General features: G+C 35.6%; 1 protein-coding gene across 1 annotated transcript in view; it reads right to left on the bottom strand.

Moving 5' to 3' along the window:
* Window positions 1-12,028: 12,028 nt before the first annotated feature.
* LOC145296815 (protein GVQW3-like) overlaps window positions 12,029-20,209 on the bottom strand; it is a 31,378-nt gene continuing 23,197 nt past the window's right edge. Inside the window, exon 2 of the mRNA XM_080142899.1 lies at window positions 12,029-15,246. Coding sequence (XP_079999025.1) covers window positions 13,332-13,859 — 528 coding nt within the window. The 5' untranslated portion in view covers window positions 13,860-15,246 and the 3' untranslated portion in view covers window positions 12,029-13,331. The remainder of the gene's footprint in view (window positions 15,247-20,209) is intronic.

Consider the following 20,209-nt stretch of genomic DNA (forward strand, 5'->3'; position numbering starts at 1 on the left):
ACTACCCCCCCCTCCCCTGTTGAATTACTTTGTTTGGAAAAGTAACTGCTATTATTATTATTATTATTATTATTATTATTATTATTATTAATCTTGAAGGATTCTTAAAAAAATATTCTTGATATGATTTTCCCAGATGTTTTCTATCGCACCCCCCCATTTTATATATATATATATATATATATATATATATATATATATATATATATATGTATATATATATATATATATATATAACGAAATCTTAAGGAGGGAGTAGTTATATTTTTTGCATTTCTGCTAAATTCAGAAATTCTACATGGAGATTCCTTAAGAATACTGCTTTAACAACTGCTACAGAACCGTAAGACGTCACCAACCTTCGGAAAATCTTTGTGTATTTTTTTTTGTTCCACGTCAGTCTTAAATAGATTATTTTTTTTATCTCTAAAATCAATTGTTGATACATTCTAAGTTAGTATTTCTCTTGTAATCAAGAAATTTTTTTTTTGATACATTTCTTCATTGATACGATCGATTGAGTGCTAATTTCTAAAAAAAAAAAAAAAAAAAAGAAAGAAACGAAAAATACATAAAGGATTCAGTTGAGTTCGTTTCTGCAAATTTTCAGGTTAGTTTGGATTAAAAACGTTTTCTTTTTATTAAATTAGGTTAAATTTATCGTCCAAAACTGGGGTAGATGGGGCGTCGCTTTTTAAGCGTGAAAGTGTAAAGAAAAGGAAAGAAAGGAAAAAAAAAAGAAAAAAAAAAGGAAATAAAAACTTGTGGAGTGGGAGATAAATAAATAAACCAGTTTTGAGTTCTTTTCTTCTAAAACTCTCACCACACACATTCACACAAGCACTTGCTCTTTTTACTACAAATATTTGACATAGTATATTATTGGCGTTACTTCACTTTTTCACACATCTGTTTCAGAAATTTCAAGATAAATCACTTACTAGTCCCTTTATGACCAACTTGAGTTTTACAATTAATTTCATAAGATTAAAGTACACTTTAAACATTAAAAAATCTCTTTATAAAAATAAATATTTGTCTCATTGTACCCCAAACCAACTTTACACGAACATATAATACTAATCTTTGTAATTGGAATTAAACTCTGCTAATGTATTTCAGGAGAAAGTTATTTATTTATTTATATATATTTTTTGTAATTTATATAAATTTTATTTGAAAATATTTTTCATCACATTCTTTCAAAATAAAGTATAGTCGATATTTATTGAACTAAATCGATTATTCATTGAAATAAATTGAAATAAAATACACTAGTATAAAATACTAAACAAACAAAACAAAACAAAGAAACAATAAAATAATTTAAAATTATAGAAATGCATAATGGTGAATTTTATTTCATGTCTTCGTAAACAAATCAGCCATTTTAATCTTTTATTAATAGTTGAAAAAAAAGAAGAAAGAAAAAAGGAATGAATTACTTTTATTTATTTGAAAGCAACAAAATTGTCGTACGGAATATTCTGCAGATTGAAAGTTTATATGCAATAATTGTATAAATAGAAATGAAAAAATAATCTTAACAACATTATAGTTCTTAAAAAGTGTGTTCAATTAAAATCTTAATAGCCAAACAATACAATAATGATTACATTTAACTTTAAAAATCCTAGTTCAAATATAGATAACAAATAAAAAGCTTCAATAGTCTAAAAATAAATAAATAAAAAATAAAAATAAAAAGGCTAAATAAAAAATTAAAATAAAAAGTAAACACACCCTTAGCATCCCCAAGAAAATAAGATTCTCTTTTTTTAGGCGATTACGTGTGCATACCCTGAAAAAATTATGACGAAAAATACAAGCAAGCAAGTAAACAGGCAACCAAAAAATTGTTTTAGAATTTAGAGTGGACGATCAGTTTGGTACGTGAATTTAACGTAAAAAATACCCCTCTCCCATTTCTGAACTTTAATAGCGTTTTATAACAGTTAACCAAAATCTTTGTCTCTTTTTGTTTTTTGTTTTTTTGATACGGGGGGCAAATTCTGTACATACTTTTTTTTTGGGGGGGGGGTACGTCTTCAGGCGATTACGTGTGATGTTACAACCTTACCACTCGGACTAAGGGTTTACGGTAAAAAAAATAGTTAATAGCCCCCCCCCCAAAAAAAAAACTCGAATGGTCCGGAAATGGAGGATAATTTTAAGTTAAATTTATATAGGAAAACTGATCCCTCACTCTTAAATCTAAAATAATAGTTAGCAGAGCAAGAGCACAGCAGCCACAGCACCGCTAACATACATATTTACCCATAATAAAATAACGTAAAGTTTATCCTTTAGATTTAATACATTTACTAAATGTGGAGAACATATCCATCTTGAATGAGACAAAATCAGCAAAATCCCACTCTACTGTAGAGGGCCCCAGATGTTCGTACGTAATCGCCTAAAAAGTAAAATTTCATTTCTATTTTTTTTTTTTGGTGGGGGAGGGCTGATTTAATTGAGGGCGTTAATGATCACACACACACACACACACACACACACACACACACACACACACACACAATTTCTAAACGCGCATATCGCACCTCAGCAGTGGAGCAGCAATCAGCACGTTTATTATATCCTCAACCATGACATAATAAGGGAATTCAAAGAAAGTAAAATATATATATATATATATATATATATATATATATATATATATATATATATATATATATATATATATATATATATAATGAAAGGTATTGATTAGATAAATATTAATATATATTATTGCTTAATTTTACTTTTCTTTCTATTTTCGTGAGGCGACGGGTGTGGGAGTCGGAAGAGAATGAAAGAACTGGATAAAATGGTTTATGTTGAATCATCCCCATTATCAGAGGAATGGCTGAACGTGTCCGTGTCGTGAGAACACTGTGTACACATCTCGAATTTGTCTTCTTTTACGACGGAGAAAGTGAATGAAAGAAACGTTAGGAAAAAAAAAAAAAAAAAAAAAAAACTGGATTAAAAATGTGTGGAATCTCTAAAAATCACATTCATATGTAATAAAAACACTGTTTATTTCCTTCAAAGTTTTACTCCCAAGATTTTTTTTTGTTTTGAAAATAATTAAGTAAGTAAATAAATAAGTAAATAAATAAATAATGGCGAATTACTACTTTTCTTTAATTTTTTCAATGAAAAAGCGGAAATTTGAATTATTTTGTTAAGTTTTGTACAAACTTAACACTTTTAGAATTTTTTCGAGTGTGCATATGTATCGTGAGTGTTTGTTTGTGTGTGTGTATATATATATATATATATATATATATATATATATATATATATATATAATTTGTATATGTGTGTTCGGTATGCCTATGTATATACTGCATTGGATGTGTTTGTGCACATATAATACGCATGTTGGTGTGTATATTTGCGTTTTGTGTGTATATAATTGTATGTAAATATGTATGTGTGTATTTGTGTTATGTGTGTTCTATATAAATATGTATCCATTTGTATTCTGTGTGCGATGTGTGTGTGTGTGTATTTAAATGTACGTGTGTTGTTATGTGTGTTGTGTGTACATGTGTGTGCTATGTTTATATTTGTGTGTTGTAGCTATGCATGTGTGTGCTATTTGTAACGTGTATACATATATATATATATATATATATATATATATATATATATATATATATATATATGTGTATATAGATATGTAGTTGTGTGTTTCTGTATATGCGTGCTATTTGTGCTGTGTTATTGCCTGCATATAATACATACAACCAGACGAATCCTCCTGAAAATTAAACAAGAAAATTCTGTGCATCTTAATTGCCACATATATTTTCAAACTTTACTATATATATATATATATATATATATATATATATACTAGCAGGTCACTCTGAACTATGAAGACATGTTTGTTGCAAGGCTAAAAAACATGAACCAATAGCTATTACGTTACACATGCATATTTGTAATGCTGTCATTCGACCTTCTGGCAAATTCAATTTATTTAATTTTCATACTTTTGCACCAATTTCCCCGACTAAAACCCAAATAGAAAGTTTTGCATGGGTTCGAATACCCTATATATTAAGTTTCATGTCTGTAGACCAAAGACAGTGGAGTTCGGTAAGCCAAAATGTTTAAACAAACATATATAAGCATGCATAGATATATATAGAAAGAGGTTTGTGTTTACTATAAGCTTTTTACGGAAATATTATGCAAGTATAAATACATGAATATAATTACACATAATACTAAAGATGATCATCCTATAAGAAAACCGAAAAAAACTAATTGGGAATTAATTAAGATGTTTAAAAGAATATGCAAATTAACTAGATCTTTTGCAGGTGAATGTAATTCCACGATCCATATATAACATAGTTGTATTTTCTTTTTAAATAAAAAAATTATTTTAACATGAATATCAATAATCCCCCCCCCCAAAAAAAAAAAAAAATTATAGGGATATATATATATATATGAATTTCGGCCTTTTGGATTATTTTGGACCATTTTCTAATGATTTCCTTGGATTTTACTTGTGCGAATGGAAATTCAATTAACTTTCTTGGATTTATATTTTTGGATTTTACCGTCATTGGATAATTTACTTTTCACCAGACTATCCATTCACGTGTAATCACCTTTTTCTTCACCATATTCCCTCTGCTTCACTTTTTGTTATCAAGTAAGATCTTTGACTTACTTGCAGTTTCATCAAATACTTTTGTATGCAAAATCCAATCCCGCATTTTGCTAATTCCTACCCTCTGATGAGAAGGAAAGTATTTCTTTGAAACTCCACAGATTAAGGACTATCCACTTATTAAGTGTTTCCTTTTCAGATTAAATATGTTTTTAACTCTTTTTGAAAGTGTTTTTTAACATGTTTTATTAACTATTTGCTCTTATTATAAGCTCTATCTCCTATTTGGTTTTATCGAGCTTTTACATCTGGTTGAGATTACTTTATAAATATTAATTCTTTAATATTTATAATATACTTTAGTTTTACCATCTTGGATCATTTTGGTAAATTTAATTGTAATTTTTATTGGTGACTTTAATGTTCACCACAAAAACTGGCTTGGATTCTCTACTCACACAGATGCAGCGGGCAGCACAACACATAGTTTTGCTATATCTCACTCCTTATCACAAATGGTTATGTTTCCAACCCGTTTCCCTGACTAGCAAGAACAACAAGCATCACTTCTAGATCTGTTTCTGACTACAGTTCCCGAGGATTGTACAACAAATGCTGACAGCCCACTCGGGAACACTGACAATGCAGTGATAATGGTAGAAATTGCCCTAAATTCTAGACCCAAAACTGAAGAGCCAGTGCTCAAAACAACGAGATATTATAAAAAGGCTGACTGGGAAGCCATCAGAAATCTTATCAGAGATGCCCCATGGGGAAATATTTTTTCTCTTCCTGCTGAACAGTGCGCAAATGAGACCACTGAATGGTTAAAACAGCAATGGAAGCACATGTTCCCATGCGGAAATTTTATAGCAAACCCCACTCTCTTCGACTTGCGCAACTGCCATTGCTCAAAGGCAGCATGCATACCGCAGATTTAACCGACATAAGTCCAGTTCAAACAAACAGAAGTATATAGAAGCTAGAAATAATGTTAAGAAAGAAATAGCGACAGCCAAGAGAGAATTTACTGAAACCACTAAAAAACGCATCGAAGCACAAAAATTAGGAAATCGTGACTTCTGGAAAATCTACAACAGTGTAGTAAATAATGGGCAATCAACAATTCCCCTGCTAACCAACAATCACAAGGTTGTTTGCTCAGCAACCGACAAGGCTAATATGCTTGCCAGCCGGTTTGCCTCGAACTCCACACTGGACCCTTCCAACCACCCCCTGCCTGACTTTCCTTTGCGAACAGATGCCACGCTAGACGCTCAGGTACATGCTATCATAAAAAATCTTGACACTTCAAAAGCATGTGCACCCGATCTTATCCCTGCTGTGCTATTAAAAAAGTGTTCAGCCAAAGTATCTCCAGTTCTCTCCAAACTCTACAACAAATGCCTTAATGAATCATGCTTTCTGGGCTGTTGGAAAACTGCTTCTGTGGTACCAATATTCAAGAATTCTGGCGAAAGAACTGACCCACCAAATTATCGCCCCATTAGCCTCCTCCCACTTTTCGCCAAAATATTTGAGACCATAATTAACCATGCTCTAGTCCGGCACCTTACAGATGCTAAACTTCTGACTGACAAACAATACTATAAGCCCGTTCCACAGCTGACATCCTCACTGTAATCTCTGAATGTATATGCCATTCACTGGACAAAGCGGGGGAGGGCAGAGCAGTAGCTCTAGATATATCTAAGGCTTTTGACAGGGTATGGCACAAGGGCCTCCTCAGGAAAATTAAATCATACGGTATCACTGGTAGAATACTTAGCATAATTGAATCCTTCTTAGACAAGAGAAAAATCCAGGTTGTCCTCGACGGTTGAACATCTAAATAGTGTGATATAAATGCAGGAGTGCCTCAGGTGTCTATTCTTGGACCTCTATTGTTCCTGATATTTATTAATGACCTCCCCGACAAAACTGCCTCTGAGATGGGTATATATGCTGATGACACTACACTCTATAACAGGCATGACAGGAAAACAAATGAACACATATCTAAAGAAATGGCAAAAACACTAGAGGATGGCCTCCAATCTGTAGTGGAATGGGGACAAAAATGGATGGTCACATTCAATGCTGCCAAGACTAAACTGGTTTCCTTCAATAATTACAAGAAACCTTCTCTGCCACCAATAGCAATGGCCAGTGACTCCCTGTCTGAGAGTACATCTTTCAAACTGCTTGGCCTAACGTTCACAGGAAACATGAGCTGGAACAATTATATTGAAAACATTGCTAGAGCCGCTGCGAAAAAGGTAGGCTTTCTCTACCGTGCTAGAAAACTACTGACACCTGAAAGTATCCTGTACCTCTATAAGGCCACCATTCGTCCATGTATGGAGTATTATTGTCACATTTGGGCTGGTGCATCTGCTACTAGTCTCTCGCTCCTAGACAAGATTCAAAAAAGAGTCGCCAATCTGATAGGCCCTGAACTGGCATCTAAGCTTCAGCCTCTGTCCCATCGACGAAACGTTGCATCCCTCTGCTTGTTCTACAAGTATTTTAATGGTGAATGCTCTGACGAACTGCAAACACTTGTGCCCCCACGACATAGACACCCTCGACAAAGAGATTTGCTTAGCAAATCGGTCACTGATATTACCTAGCAAAAGTAGACGAAGGTAAACTGGACATCTATTGACTACAGTTTCTTTAGATTTGTAAAAATTGGAAACTTTATTTATTAATAGTAGTTTCAACAATGTCTAAGGGGTAATCATTGTTGCAAAGGATCTTAGTAATGAATTTTAGCTCGTCACCTTGATTGGTATCGGAACAAATCATTAAAGCCTATGTGTTAAGGTCTTAATCAAATCATAAATAACTGTGCGTGTGCCATGAATTTCAGTGCTGACATGTTTACAATCTTGAGTAAGTCGCACTCACCCTTTCATCTAAAAATTCTAGAAACCATTTTTATTAAGTCCTTGAGACCTCGTTGCAAGTAAAAAGAAAATCTCTTAGGACTTAATTTGATTTCTATGCGATTTTCCCCGTTTATTTATTTTTTTATTAATTTTTTCTCTCCCCTCTGTGTGTGTGTGTGTGTGTGTGTGTGTGTGTGTGTGTGTGTGTGTGTGTAGTATGCAGGGGACAGCATGGTAGAATCAGAGCTACCTGGCTAACAAGGCTCTGATGAAAAGTCAGAAGTCAACACCAGGATACGTCGTTATTTTGTCGTCTCTGTTCCTCCTCATTTCCATCCTCCTCCTCCCCATTGTTCTTCTCATCCTCCCCCCCTTAACAACAGCAACAATAATTAGAATCACTAAATCTTCTCGGCCTCCTTTAAATAAAAAGTCAATATTTCGGCAGCGTCTTCTTATTCCAAAATGTTAAATTGAAACAAAATGGCCGACTTTTTTTTTTACCTGTAGCAACAAACAAAATAATGATCTATTTTCTCTTGTGAATCAATGCCCCCCCCCATGCTGAGTGATTCGGTCACACACTGACCAATCAGCTAGTGGGGTGCATTGATTCATCTGTCTCCTAAGAAATTCTTTAGCCCCCTTTGGGAACTACAGTTAGACATCAGAGAGAACTCAACCGGCGAGCAATACAGCTTTCTCTCTCGCCTGCCACTGTCCACCGGACGCAACAACTCTCGCTGTAAAACTAACGACCCACTGGACACTCCGCCATACCAGTCAAAGAAACTTCTTATATTGAATAAACCTTTTTGCTGTTTGTCTTAAAGAAGTGTTCTTACATTTGTGTTCACAAATTTATAATTAGGAGGAAGCATAAATTCCCTTTCCTAAAATCGTGACCCCGACGTGAAACGAACACGCAAACAAAATTATCTATTTTCCCCTGTGAATCAACCCCCCCCCCCCCCGCTGAGCGATTCGACCACACACTGACCAATCAGCTGGTGGGGCGTATTGATTCATCTGTCCCCTAAGGTACTTCTTTAGCCTCTTTTTGGAACTAGAGTCAAGCAGCAGAAAGAATTCAACCGACGATCAATACAGATCTCTCTCCCCCTCCGCCTCTCTCTCTCTCTCTCTCTCTCTCTCTCTCTCTCTCTCTCTCTCTCCTGCCCAACGGTTGGACACCTGACACAACAGCACACCAACTCTCGCCCTAAAAACTAACGGCCCACTGGACGCTTGGCATACTAACCTTTGCCGAAGGAACGACTTACTTCTTTCTGACCGGTCAACTTCTTATATTGATTACATTTATTCATTGTTTTAAAGAGGGTTTTTGTTATTTGTTCTTTCTTTTGTGTTCATAAATTTATAATTAAGAGTGAAAACATAAATTCCCATTTCTAAATTCCCGTTGTTCGCTATATACATTTTTTTGGTCATTTCTTCTAATATGTTTCAAAATTAAACGATTACTACGAGGATAATGCTGGAAATTGTGGAGATCCTTCACCTTTTCATGAATGGAGTCAGCGTCATAAACCAACGCCACCTTCCTCTCATGTAATCAGGAGATCAGTGTGTGTGTGTGGGAGAGAGAGAGAGAGAGAGAGAGAGAGAGAGAGAGAGAGAGAGAGAGAGAGAGAGAGAGAGAGTTGACTCACTACCTGGACTAAACATGGCGCGTACGTTTTTCTATTGCAAGCTATGTATTATTGAAAGAAAAACATGGTTGTTTTCGGGGAAAGAAGTAGAAGATAAATGATCTTTCTACGGTTCTGAATTTTTTTTAGATGAGAATTGGTTATTCGTATTATTTGGATTCATCGGACGATTGTAAGTAATTAAGTACTTGGCAAGGAGCCGTAGAGCTATGGTCAGAGTACTTGGAAAAATCAATTGTAAAAGTGATATTCTCCGTAAGGCTGAAGGTTCAATTCTTAGTGTGGGCGACCAAAAAATGCAATTGCGAATTACTTAGGGTCTCTATCCAATCATGGCTGACAGAATAAAAGCATGCTACTCAGTACTCAGGTTAAGTAAATAAAAGGTTCCGTTCGATATTCTATCCAAATTCCCGAGTTTGACAGAAACATTCCCAAGTTCGACAAAATACGCCTGAAGGTCGGAGGTTGCATCGACTGAAACGTTGTGAAAATGACACTTAAGATGAGAACAGTAGTCTGATGAATCCAAATAACATAATGAATCCAAATAACATAAACGGTCTTTCGTCCAACCTTATTTTGCGTGTTATTGTTATTTAGATAATATTATAAAAGTACAATTCTATCGATTCAAATCGATTAGGAATCAATTTCTAACAGCAACAATGAATCTCAATATTTAATATTTAAAATATCCGTTAGAGCTATTAATAAAGTTTATGGAACATTTTCAATAATAAAATGTGGTTTTTATAACCAGATTTGACCGTTTGTTGCTGTATTTTCCTTTGTGTTTGCCGCTGGTTTCTTACGATCTTATCATCCGCTGTCCATTTCTGAAATGGTATTTTCTCTGGATTATCCCCGCAATTGTCGTCTCTTCGTCTTTCTCATGAAGGGGGTTGTTATAAGAGTCTATATTACCTATAATCATCCCCTCTTCTGAAAACAGTGTGGATTACCTGTAATACATTCTCCCAGAAAACTATGTAAAAATTATTTTGCTTGTAAATCATCATTAGATCATAATATTATCTAGCCTTGAATTTAACTCCCTCTCTTTCACTCCTTCCTCTCGCTCACACACACACACACACACACACACACACACACACACACACACACACACACACACACACACACACACACACACACACAGCTCTATATTTATTGATCCATCAAATTTAAACAAGGAATTACAATCACGAAAAATCCTTAATCCGTGGATTTCCAAAGATATGCTCTTTTCATCAGAGGAGAAACATTAGTAAAAAATACATTTTCAAATTTATGCTAACTAATGATGCATATTATTATTAATGGTTATCAATGAATATTTATTCAATTTGATTTTACATCATCTGTTTTCCCCTGTTTCTTTAGTTGCTATGATAGATTGTATAGAAATAATTTTCTTAATAGGATTTATATAAACAATAAAATGTTAACTTCCAATGACCACTTCTTTATTAATTTGTAAAAAAATCTGTACACTTTACGGGACGTCCGTGTGTGTGTGTGTGTGTGTGTGTGTGTGTGTGTGTGTGTGTGTACGCACATTGATGTGTGTTTCTCTTTCCTTTTCTCTCTCTTTTAAAAAGTTTCTCATCATTTTATTTATTTAGCTAGCGATGGGGCATCTTACCGGATGTCAGATACTCACCTACTATCTCATACATTCTAACTGAGATATCTTTTTAAGATTGTAACCGCCCCTTTAAGTGCAAATGTCTGAATCTTTTGCACTTGGTTCACCGGGTATATTTGCCAGGTAGTTTTTGCAATTCTTTTTCATAGGTCGAGTTGCTCTTATAATTACTAGAATTATGGAGATCTTTCTAAGATTCCAGTTTCTTTTCATGTCGGTATTTAGTATTTCATTATCTTTTACCTCTCAGCTCTGTTCTCTTATATGTATATGTAAGCCGTCGGGTTTATTGCTATCAACAAACTGATTCAGGTTTCGATACCATTGTAAATTTAGTTTCCTTCAATTCCAGCAATAAATTCGTTAACTCCACACGTGTATTACATTTTTCCTCTGCTTGATTTATTATTATAAACAATTGAATAAACGATTGAATACCGTTCTAGTTTGGAGACTCGAATTATAAACTACAGTTGTGTGCTTTTATTAAGTCACCTTCCTACCTGGACAAAGTTAAATGCAAGGTAGAATTTTAATGTGGAGTCATTCAGCTCCCTCAGTATAAGCACTCTGGATTGGAACAAAAATAAATAAATAAAATGCTTCAGTTCAGAAAGACTCGCCATCTGAAGATAAGAGATACTACACTTCGATATCCAATAGTTGATTAGAATGCCAGTTTCGCCCCCTACTCTCTCCATCGTTCCGTCCTTCTGACGCGTAATGAGGGCCTTGAAGATTTTTTCTATTAGGTTGATCTCATGAACATGTTGGTTCAAGCTAAACAGTGAATTTACGCACAAATTTTCATTTCAAATAACATCTCTTTGAGTTATTGAATGTCACGTCTCAAACAATATACTCTATGAGCTTCTTCATGTGTCATCGGCAACTTCCAAAGGAGTTTGTTGAGTGTTAATATATACTACAATACCCGTGACCCGTTGGGTCAGTATGTTATATTAGCTATGGAATTAATGTATGAGCGTGACACTTGTGACGTAAAGAAAATAGTCTTTTGTGACATAACAGAAACATTTCTATGAAAGTATATTAAAATGAAAAAAGAATATAAATAGATTTCTATGAGTCGTTCTGTTTATAATTGTTTATTTTTGAAAAAAAACCCAAAAAACTTACAGCCATTGAATTATAAGTGGTTTGTCATACTTGTAGGTAAATGTGCATTGAATAGATACCATAATACTTAAAGTTAAATTCAAATTTTGATATATCTTTTAATCTAAACGTGAAAAAAACAAAAAACAAACAAACAAACAAAAAACAAACAATTGGGACGCTGAAAACGTACACAGTAAAATAATACATCGTAAAATAGTAGATTTATTTGTAAGAAAATTGCGTTAAAATAACTTAAACGTGATATGGAAATGAACGATGTAAAAAATGGAGAAAGTTTAACAATTGTTTATTTGGATAATTTAAACGTGGGGGGGGGGGAATTAGGACACTGAAAACGTACACAGTAAAACAATACGTTCTCAACGAGTCAAAGTTGATTTATTTGTAAGAAAATTGCGACAGTATAGTTGTAATACAGAATAGTTGCAAAACATCCTCACCCTTCCCATGTAAAATAATAATTTCCAAATAATAACGTTAATATTGTAGTCTGCGTTAAATTCTGCAAAAGTAGCAAGTTGTGTTTATTTGTTTACGCTGTTATGGGTTTATGTTTATGTAAGCATGCGCAACCGAAAGTCGTAAACCAGATGTTGGGTTACAATATCCGTTACAAGGTCATTTGAGTTTTATAATTATATAGATTTCTTCTTTCTCACTCTCTTTCTCTCTTTCTCTCTCTCCCTCAAAAACACATAATATATATATCATCATCTCTATATATACGAGGGGCGTGCAATAAGTAATGTCTCTGACCCACTTCCCATAGCAGTAGAGCAACGGAACTTGGCACAGTTATTAGTCTTTCTCTACATAGGAACCACCCAGAGTTATGCATTTCTCCCATCATTTGATGCAGCTCTGGAGACCGTTTTTGTAGAAAACCCCAGGTTGGCTCTCTAATCACGACATGACTTCAGAAATCAAGGCTGCATCCTCTGGGAAACGCGTTCCTTTCAAAAACAACTTCATGGCTGGGAAGAGGTGAAAATTAGAGGATGTAAGGTCAGGAGAGTAGGGAGGATAGGGAGGATAGGGAGGATTTCATAACCACACGTCTGTACTTCTGATCTGGCGACATGCGAGTTGTGGACCGAAGTGTTGTCGTGCAGGAGGAGGGTACCTTTGCTGATCTTGCCCCGCCTCTTGATTTTGATAGCTTCCCTTAATTTCCTCAAAAGTGAAGCATAATAGGCTCCTGTAATTGTGGTACCCTTTGCCAGGAAATCTGTCATCACTACTCCGTCCTTGTCCCAGAAGACTGTGAGCATGACCTTGCCAGCGGAGAGCTGCATCCTTACCTTCTTTGGAGGTGATGAGTCCAAGTGCTTTCACTGCATTGACTGGGCTTTGGTCTCTGGATCATAGTGATGGACCCAGGTTTTATCCTGTGTAATCAGTCTTTTGAAAAACTTGGACTCATCTTCTTGGCACATCTCCAAATTCATCCTCGAGCACTCAACACGTTCTCGCTTCTGGAATGGTGTGAGCAACCTGGGAATCCATCTGGCAGACACCTTATGCATATGCAAATCGTCATGAATGATAGTTTCCACAGACCCTGTACTTGTCATGACATCTTGGGCTATTTGGCGAATAATAATGCGCCGATCTTCCAAAATGGCAGACTCAACTTGATGGACAGATGCCTCATCAATGGCAGAAGTGGGGCGACCAGGTCTGGGAGCTGTTTCCACAGACTTCCGGCCATGTTTAAATTCACGATGCCAGTGTTTTACAAGGTCATATGATGGGGCATTATCACCATAAGTTTCTTTCATTTCATCAAAAGTCTCCTGTGGTGTGCGTCCTTTCAAATACAAAAACCGGATCACTGATCGACATTCAACAGGCTCCATTTCACACCTGCCCCAGTTCAAACACCTGTAAAACAGAAACCACAATTAGTTCAGAGCTGTAATTTGCCACATAACCTGTAGAGATATAAATCATTGCACATGCAAAATTTCAGCTAGATCAGACAACTGAAAGTAGGTCAAGGGCATTACTTATTGCACGGCACTCGTAATAAAATGAGAACATATTTTATCCCCTAACTATCAACAGTATAGGAAAGTAACGAGGCCATACCTATGCACATTTTTAACACTCAACATTTCAAACTAATACTGCAGCGTGTTTTCGTTTATAGTATACGGCAAAAAAATGTGTGTAACACATTTTTTTGCCGTATACTATGTTACAACTTACCTTCCTCCCCGACTTGTGATCTCAAATACGTAATCCAACATAAGTAGTAGCAAATATTTTTCCCTTTTTGAATTTAGTTCTCCCACAAAACCCGAAATCACTAAGTCTATTTTCAAAGTCATACTTTGTCATATGACACCAGTGAATTATTCGACTTCTTAAATGCATTTTCTTTCATACATATTATGTTTGTCTAAAACTTGAAAATAACGAATGCTCCCATTTAATTCTTAGTTTAGCAGAATGGCGGAATAGTCGACAACGGCAATTGTCACTACACATTAACAATAGAAACAGTCGCCCTTCAGATTAAAAGTTCGTATTTTCGAACGCGGCCATAAACATTTCTGTTGTCGCTTTCACATACATTTTACCAACAAAATAAATCTTCCAACATATTGTTTTTTTTATCTTTTTCATACTTTCTTTTACGTTGTTCTTCAATATAGAAACACAATTAACATGAATTATTTAGCTGACTAAACCATACACATACACAATGATACATTCACACACGGCTACAATTTTCATATGTATGGATGGATGCCCAATGCAGCTAAAATCTACATTTTCCTCTTTAAACACCCTTTGTTACAACCATTATTCAAACAGGATTTGCTGGACCTTGTTTCCTAGATAGGACATTGAACACCGTTCCCCTGTTCCCTATTCTCAATTTCTCTCTTCCTCTCAAAAACTGAGCAAATTGGGTTTGCTTGCATGCATCTTATGCTCACTCAGCTGGTTTGGGCCGGTTTTGTCTGAGAGGTTGAAGGTAGTTTGTCTGGCTGCTGTTTCCGACTGACTACAGGAGCTTCAACTCTTTGGTAGCATTTAGAGCGACTTCTCTATCATAAGTTGTATAATATTGGGATAGTTGTAGTGCCATGTCATGGAAAGGGACTCTGCTGCTATCTCTGGTGGTCTGTCACGAGGTCACAAATTTCTAGATAAGATTCAGCTAATGGACCACTCACTGTGTGTGTATACTTAGCGTCAAAACTGGTTCATTTTTCTCATCATTCTTCCCCTAACCTGAAATTAAAAAAAAAAAAACGTAATGAAATGACAACCCAAACAAATATCATGATCAAACCAGACAACCACCCAAGCAAAACCAATTTGCCTCTACCCTCGAGGCTCGCTTTTACAAATATTTCACAAGTAGTTAGAGGTAATCTAGATGATGTAGAGTCTTACCTCTTAGTAAATTCCTTAGATATCTTAGCATTAAGTGAAACAAATTTACACTCCTCAATCCCCTCTACTTTAACATGACAGAACTCCCCCTCTCTTTGCCATAAGGACTCGGATAGATATGTGGATGTACCTTTCTTTTAACTAGAGAGAAACGTCTTGAATCAGATGACCAGGGTTTTATGCTTTTCACTAGCCTGTTATCACTGCATTACTTACTTACATTTTCTCTACCGTTCTCCCTCAAGTCAAGATTGTATCCTAATCGATCATGTCTTTGATAGTATCGATCATGTCTTTGATAGTATAGATGCAGTACTCTCCTTAGATAGTAACGCCCAAATACATGTGTTTAGTGACTTTAATGTCCACCATAAAAATTGGCTTAGTTTCTCAGGTTACACGGATGCAGCTGGACGCTCTACTTATAGCTTTTCTATAGCCCATTCCCTCACACAGACAGTAATGTTCCCAACCCGCCTACCAGATGATGAACCATAGCGAGCTTCACTTTTAGACCTATTCCTCACCACAGTGCCCAAGGACTGTGTAACTAATGTCCACAATCCACTTGGAAACGCAGACCACCTAGTGGTATCAGTTAATATCACACTTAAATCCATACCCCAAGGTGAGGAGCCATTGCTGAAAACAATAAGGTACTACAAAATGGCTGTCTGGGAAGCCATTAGAGAACACATCAGAGATGCCCCATATCATCTCTCTTCTTTCTGAACAGTGTGCCAATGAGACAACTGAATAGTGCAAAGTGGGTATTGAAGCACATGTTCCCACATAATAGCAAGCCCCACTCACCCCCATAGTTCACTAAAGATTGTGCAGCTGCTATTGCACAAAGACAACATGCATTATGCTGGTTCGCACATCATAAGTCAAAAATTCGCACATCATAAGTCAAAAATTCGCACATCATAAGTCAAAACTTCGCACATCATAAGTCAAAACTTTGCACATCATAAGTCAAAACTTCACACATCATAAGTCAAAAATTTGCACATCATAAGTCAAAAATTTGCACATCATAAGTCAAAACTTTGTACATCATAAGTCAAAAATTCATACATCATAAGTCAAAAATTCGCACATCACAAGTCTAAAATTCGTAGATGCTAGAAATCATTGTCAGAGAGAAATAGCAACAGCCAAAAGAAAGCATGCTGAAATAATCAAGGAATGCATAGAATCGCAAAAGATAGGAACTCGTGATTTCTTGAAAATCTATAATAATGTAGTGAATAAAAGGCAATCAGTAATTCCTCCACTACCCAACAACCAGAAGGTCGCATGCACGGCAACGAAGAACACCGAACGATTTGCCTCTAACTTCGCCTTAGAGCCAACAAACAACTCCCTTCCAAATTTCCCTATGCGAACTGAAGCCACACTCGATAATGTAAAAATCACCCATTCTCATGCCCATGATATCATAAAAAAAACTTAGACACCACCAAGGCGTGTGGGCCTGATCTCATTCCTGCTATACTAATTAATAAATGCTCAGCTGAGCTAGCCCCTGTACTTTCTAAGCTCTACAACAAATGCCTTGCTAAATCTTGCTTCCTTACATCATTCGCCCATGCATGGAGTATTGTTGCCACATTTGGACTGGTGTATCTACTACTAGCCTCTTCCTCTTGGATAGGACCCAAAAAAGAATTTTTAATCTAATAGGTCCCACTTTGTCAACTAAGTTCTAACCTCTGTCCCATCGCCCCAATGTTGCATCTCTGTGCCTGTTTTACAAATATTTCAATGGAATGTGCTCTGATGAACTCGTTGCACTTGTGCCCCCTCGACGTACATATCCTCGACAAACCCACTTAGTAACAAAATCTCACCCCTTCACTGTTGAGGTCCTTAAATGTCAGAAAGCTTTCTATTCTAACAGTTTCTTACCTCGAACAGCTAGACTTTGGAATTCCCTTTCTTGCTACCTGCTTTCCTGGCTGTACTGAAATGCAGATGTTTAAATGTAACGTAAACCAATATCTTGTTAATCTTTCCTAGGCATGGTCCCAAATAGTAGCCCCTTACGTCCAAGTGGCAATATCTATATGGGTGAACGTAAGATTAAAAAATAAAAAAATAAATAAAAACATATTTTTAGTTATATTCAGTAATACATTTTAAAAACACCTGCACGTGCCCGTGCGTCAATGAATATCTGTATTTGAAAAAAATACACTAAATTATTGAACCTGTCATTATGTCATTCTAGGTAACAGGGTGAGTAAGGTCGGCACCTTATTATGTTCTGGAAGTCGGATTTTTAGAAAAAATATTTCCTAGATGAGAGTCGAGCGTTTAATCCACAGACTCCACATCACTGATACCAAGCATTAAAAAATACGAGGGTCGTTTGAAAAGGGGGGGGGGAACAAAAAAAAAAAAACTCCTATTTTTTATTCTACAAGAGTTGAAAACCTACAAAGACGAGAGTAGTACCATTAAAACCGAGCGACCATTTTTGATCCAGAATTTATTTTTCTACATAGTTAGCATCAGTCGCAATGCACTTTTGCTATGTATTTAATGATACATCTCTGCTTCTAACGTACGTCCATGACAGGGGTTGCTTTCTTAGAGTCTCACACCGTCAATATCTGCAACAGACAGATAAAAATCTCAGGTTATAAATGCATAAGCTCAGTAAATATAACAATGCAATTTGCAATCCCCTCTGATCCATTCAGATGGAATAAAAAATAGGAGGCATTACTTTTGGAACGCCCCTCATAAATTCATAGCATTCACTTTTTTGCATTTACACCAAAATTTACTATTGCCCTTATATACTTTCTTCCGCATCATGTTTTAAGTGCTATATTTTTTTCATCTGAAATATTTACATTTTATGAAGTTGTTAGCCAACAAACATGGCCGCCGACACATGAAGAATATCAGCCGTCCATCTTTGTTGGCTAACCACTTCATAAAACATGAATATTTGAAATGAAAAAAAATCATTTAAAACTACTTTTACACACACACACACACACACACACACACACACACACACACACACACACACACACACACACAAAAAGCTGAGTCAAGTAGGTATAAAAGTAATTTTTATTGGCTATGGTAATATTTATATATTGATTTTTAAAAACCCTCTTTTCCATTTTTTGGCTTCTTTGCTAAATACCCTTACTTTCTATTCGGCATTTTAAATGCTTTCAAATTTCGAAATATCACGAAGTAATTAAATCTTTTTTTCTCAACTATTAACACGATATTAAAATGGCTGAGTTTTTTTAGGAGGAAATCCTATCCTGGTAGATTTAATTTCGTAATTTATTTTAAAAATAATAAAAAATCGTTTGATATTATTTCAACAGGTATTTGATTATTAGTAAATAAAATGTATAAATCACATAAAGGCTAGCCATTCTCTGATTCTCTCTCTTCTGATCTTGAGCATGTGGTACAATGGAGAAAGAGGTGGCTGGTTACTTTTAATGCATTTTAAAACTAAGCTTCTATCTTTACATCATCAACGCTCTGATCCCTATCTGGCATCAATTGAAATGAATAGCTCTCGTCTTGGGGAGTTTCCATGCTTTAATAAGCTTCTGGGCTTGACCTTTAATCCTGATCTGAAATGGAGCACGTATATCAAATCTGTTGGCAAGGTCGTTGGAAAAATGGTGGGATCTTTCTATCGCTCCATTGGATATCTCACTGCTGATGCAATTCTCTATCTATATAAAAGCTAGATAGTCCAAGGATTCCACATCTTGGCAGGAACTGCTAGAAACAGCTTATCCTGCCTTAACAAAGTTCAAAATAGACTTCATAGCCTAGTGGGGGGGATGCCCCTTTCTCTTCCCTGCAACCCCTTTTCCACAGAAGACGTTGCGAGCCTGTCTTTGCTTTAACGTTATTTTCATGGCAAGTGTTCGTCTGAGCTCCAATTTATGGTCTCCCCTCGCCAAACTTTCACAAAAAACACTCGTCTATCTGAAACCACTGTCAATAATTTCTCTTTATCTGTGACTAAACCAGACGTAGATTCCATAAATAAAGCTTCTTTCTTAGAACTGCACGCGCGTGGAACTCTCTTCCGTTTTCCTGTTTTCCAGCTGACTACAATTTGGTAATCTTCAAGTCCAGTGTAAACAAATTCTTGATGAATCGTCCCCTTTAGCTAATCCAATTGAGCAAATTTTCGCTAATAACGATTACTGTGATATTATCTCATCGACTACTGTACACTCAATAACCCTTATCCTCGAGTGACCTCCGAGCCTTGATAAGTGGCGACTCCTATATAAAAAAAAAACAAAAACAAAAAAAACACACACACACAGGCACATGAGGAATGGTCGAATGATGTCAGTAATATAGACTGCACAGAATCTTTTATTCGTGTCCGTTAGAAATCTATAAACATGTTTCGTTTTTAATATGAAAGGAATTTGTAAAATGTCTTGATATCTTTCTAACCAGAAAACGAGCTCATATTGTTTTGAAATGAGAAATGTCACGAATGGAGAGTGACGGAAAACCTAAAAACAGAAAAGGCGACTCCCTTTTCTTTCTTTCTCTCTTTCTCTCGCTCGCTCATCTTTCAAGAACAGACATTGCAGAACTACCCTTCTTCCAGAAGAAGGGTAGTTCTGTAATGTCTGTTCTTGAATGTAAAATCTAAATAAGATTCTAATAATTTTTAAAACATTAGCACGAAGACTCGACGTTACCCAGGATTTAATAAAGACAGTATGTCCTTTTTCAGTTAGTATTACTATTATCGACATAAATTATTTTAAAGGAA

The sequence above is a fragment of the Euprymna scolopes genome, chromosome 17 (assembly GCF_053919585.1).
Source record: "Euprymna scolopes isolate OS-2025 chromosome 17, ASM5391958v1, whole genome shotgun sequence".
Taxonomy (NCBI): Eukaryota; Metazoa; Mollusca; class Cephalopoda; order Sepiida; family Sepiolidae; genus Euprymna; species Euprymna scolopes.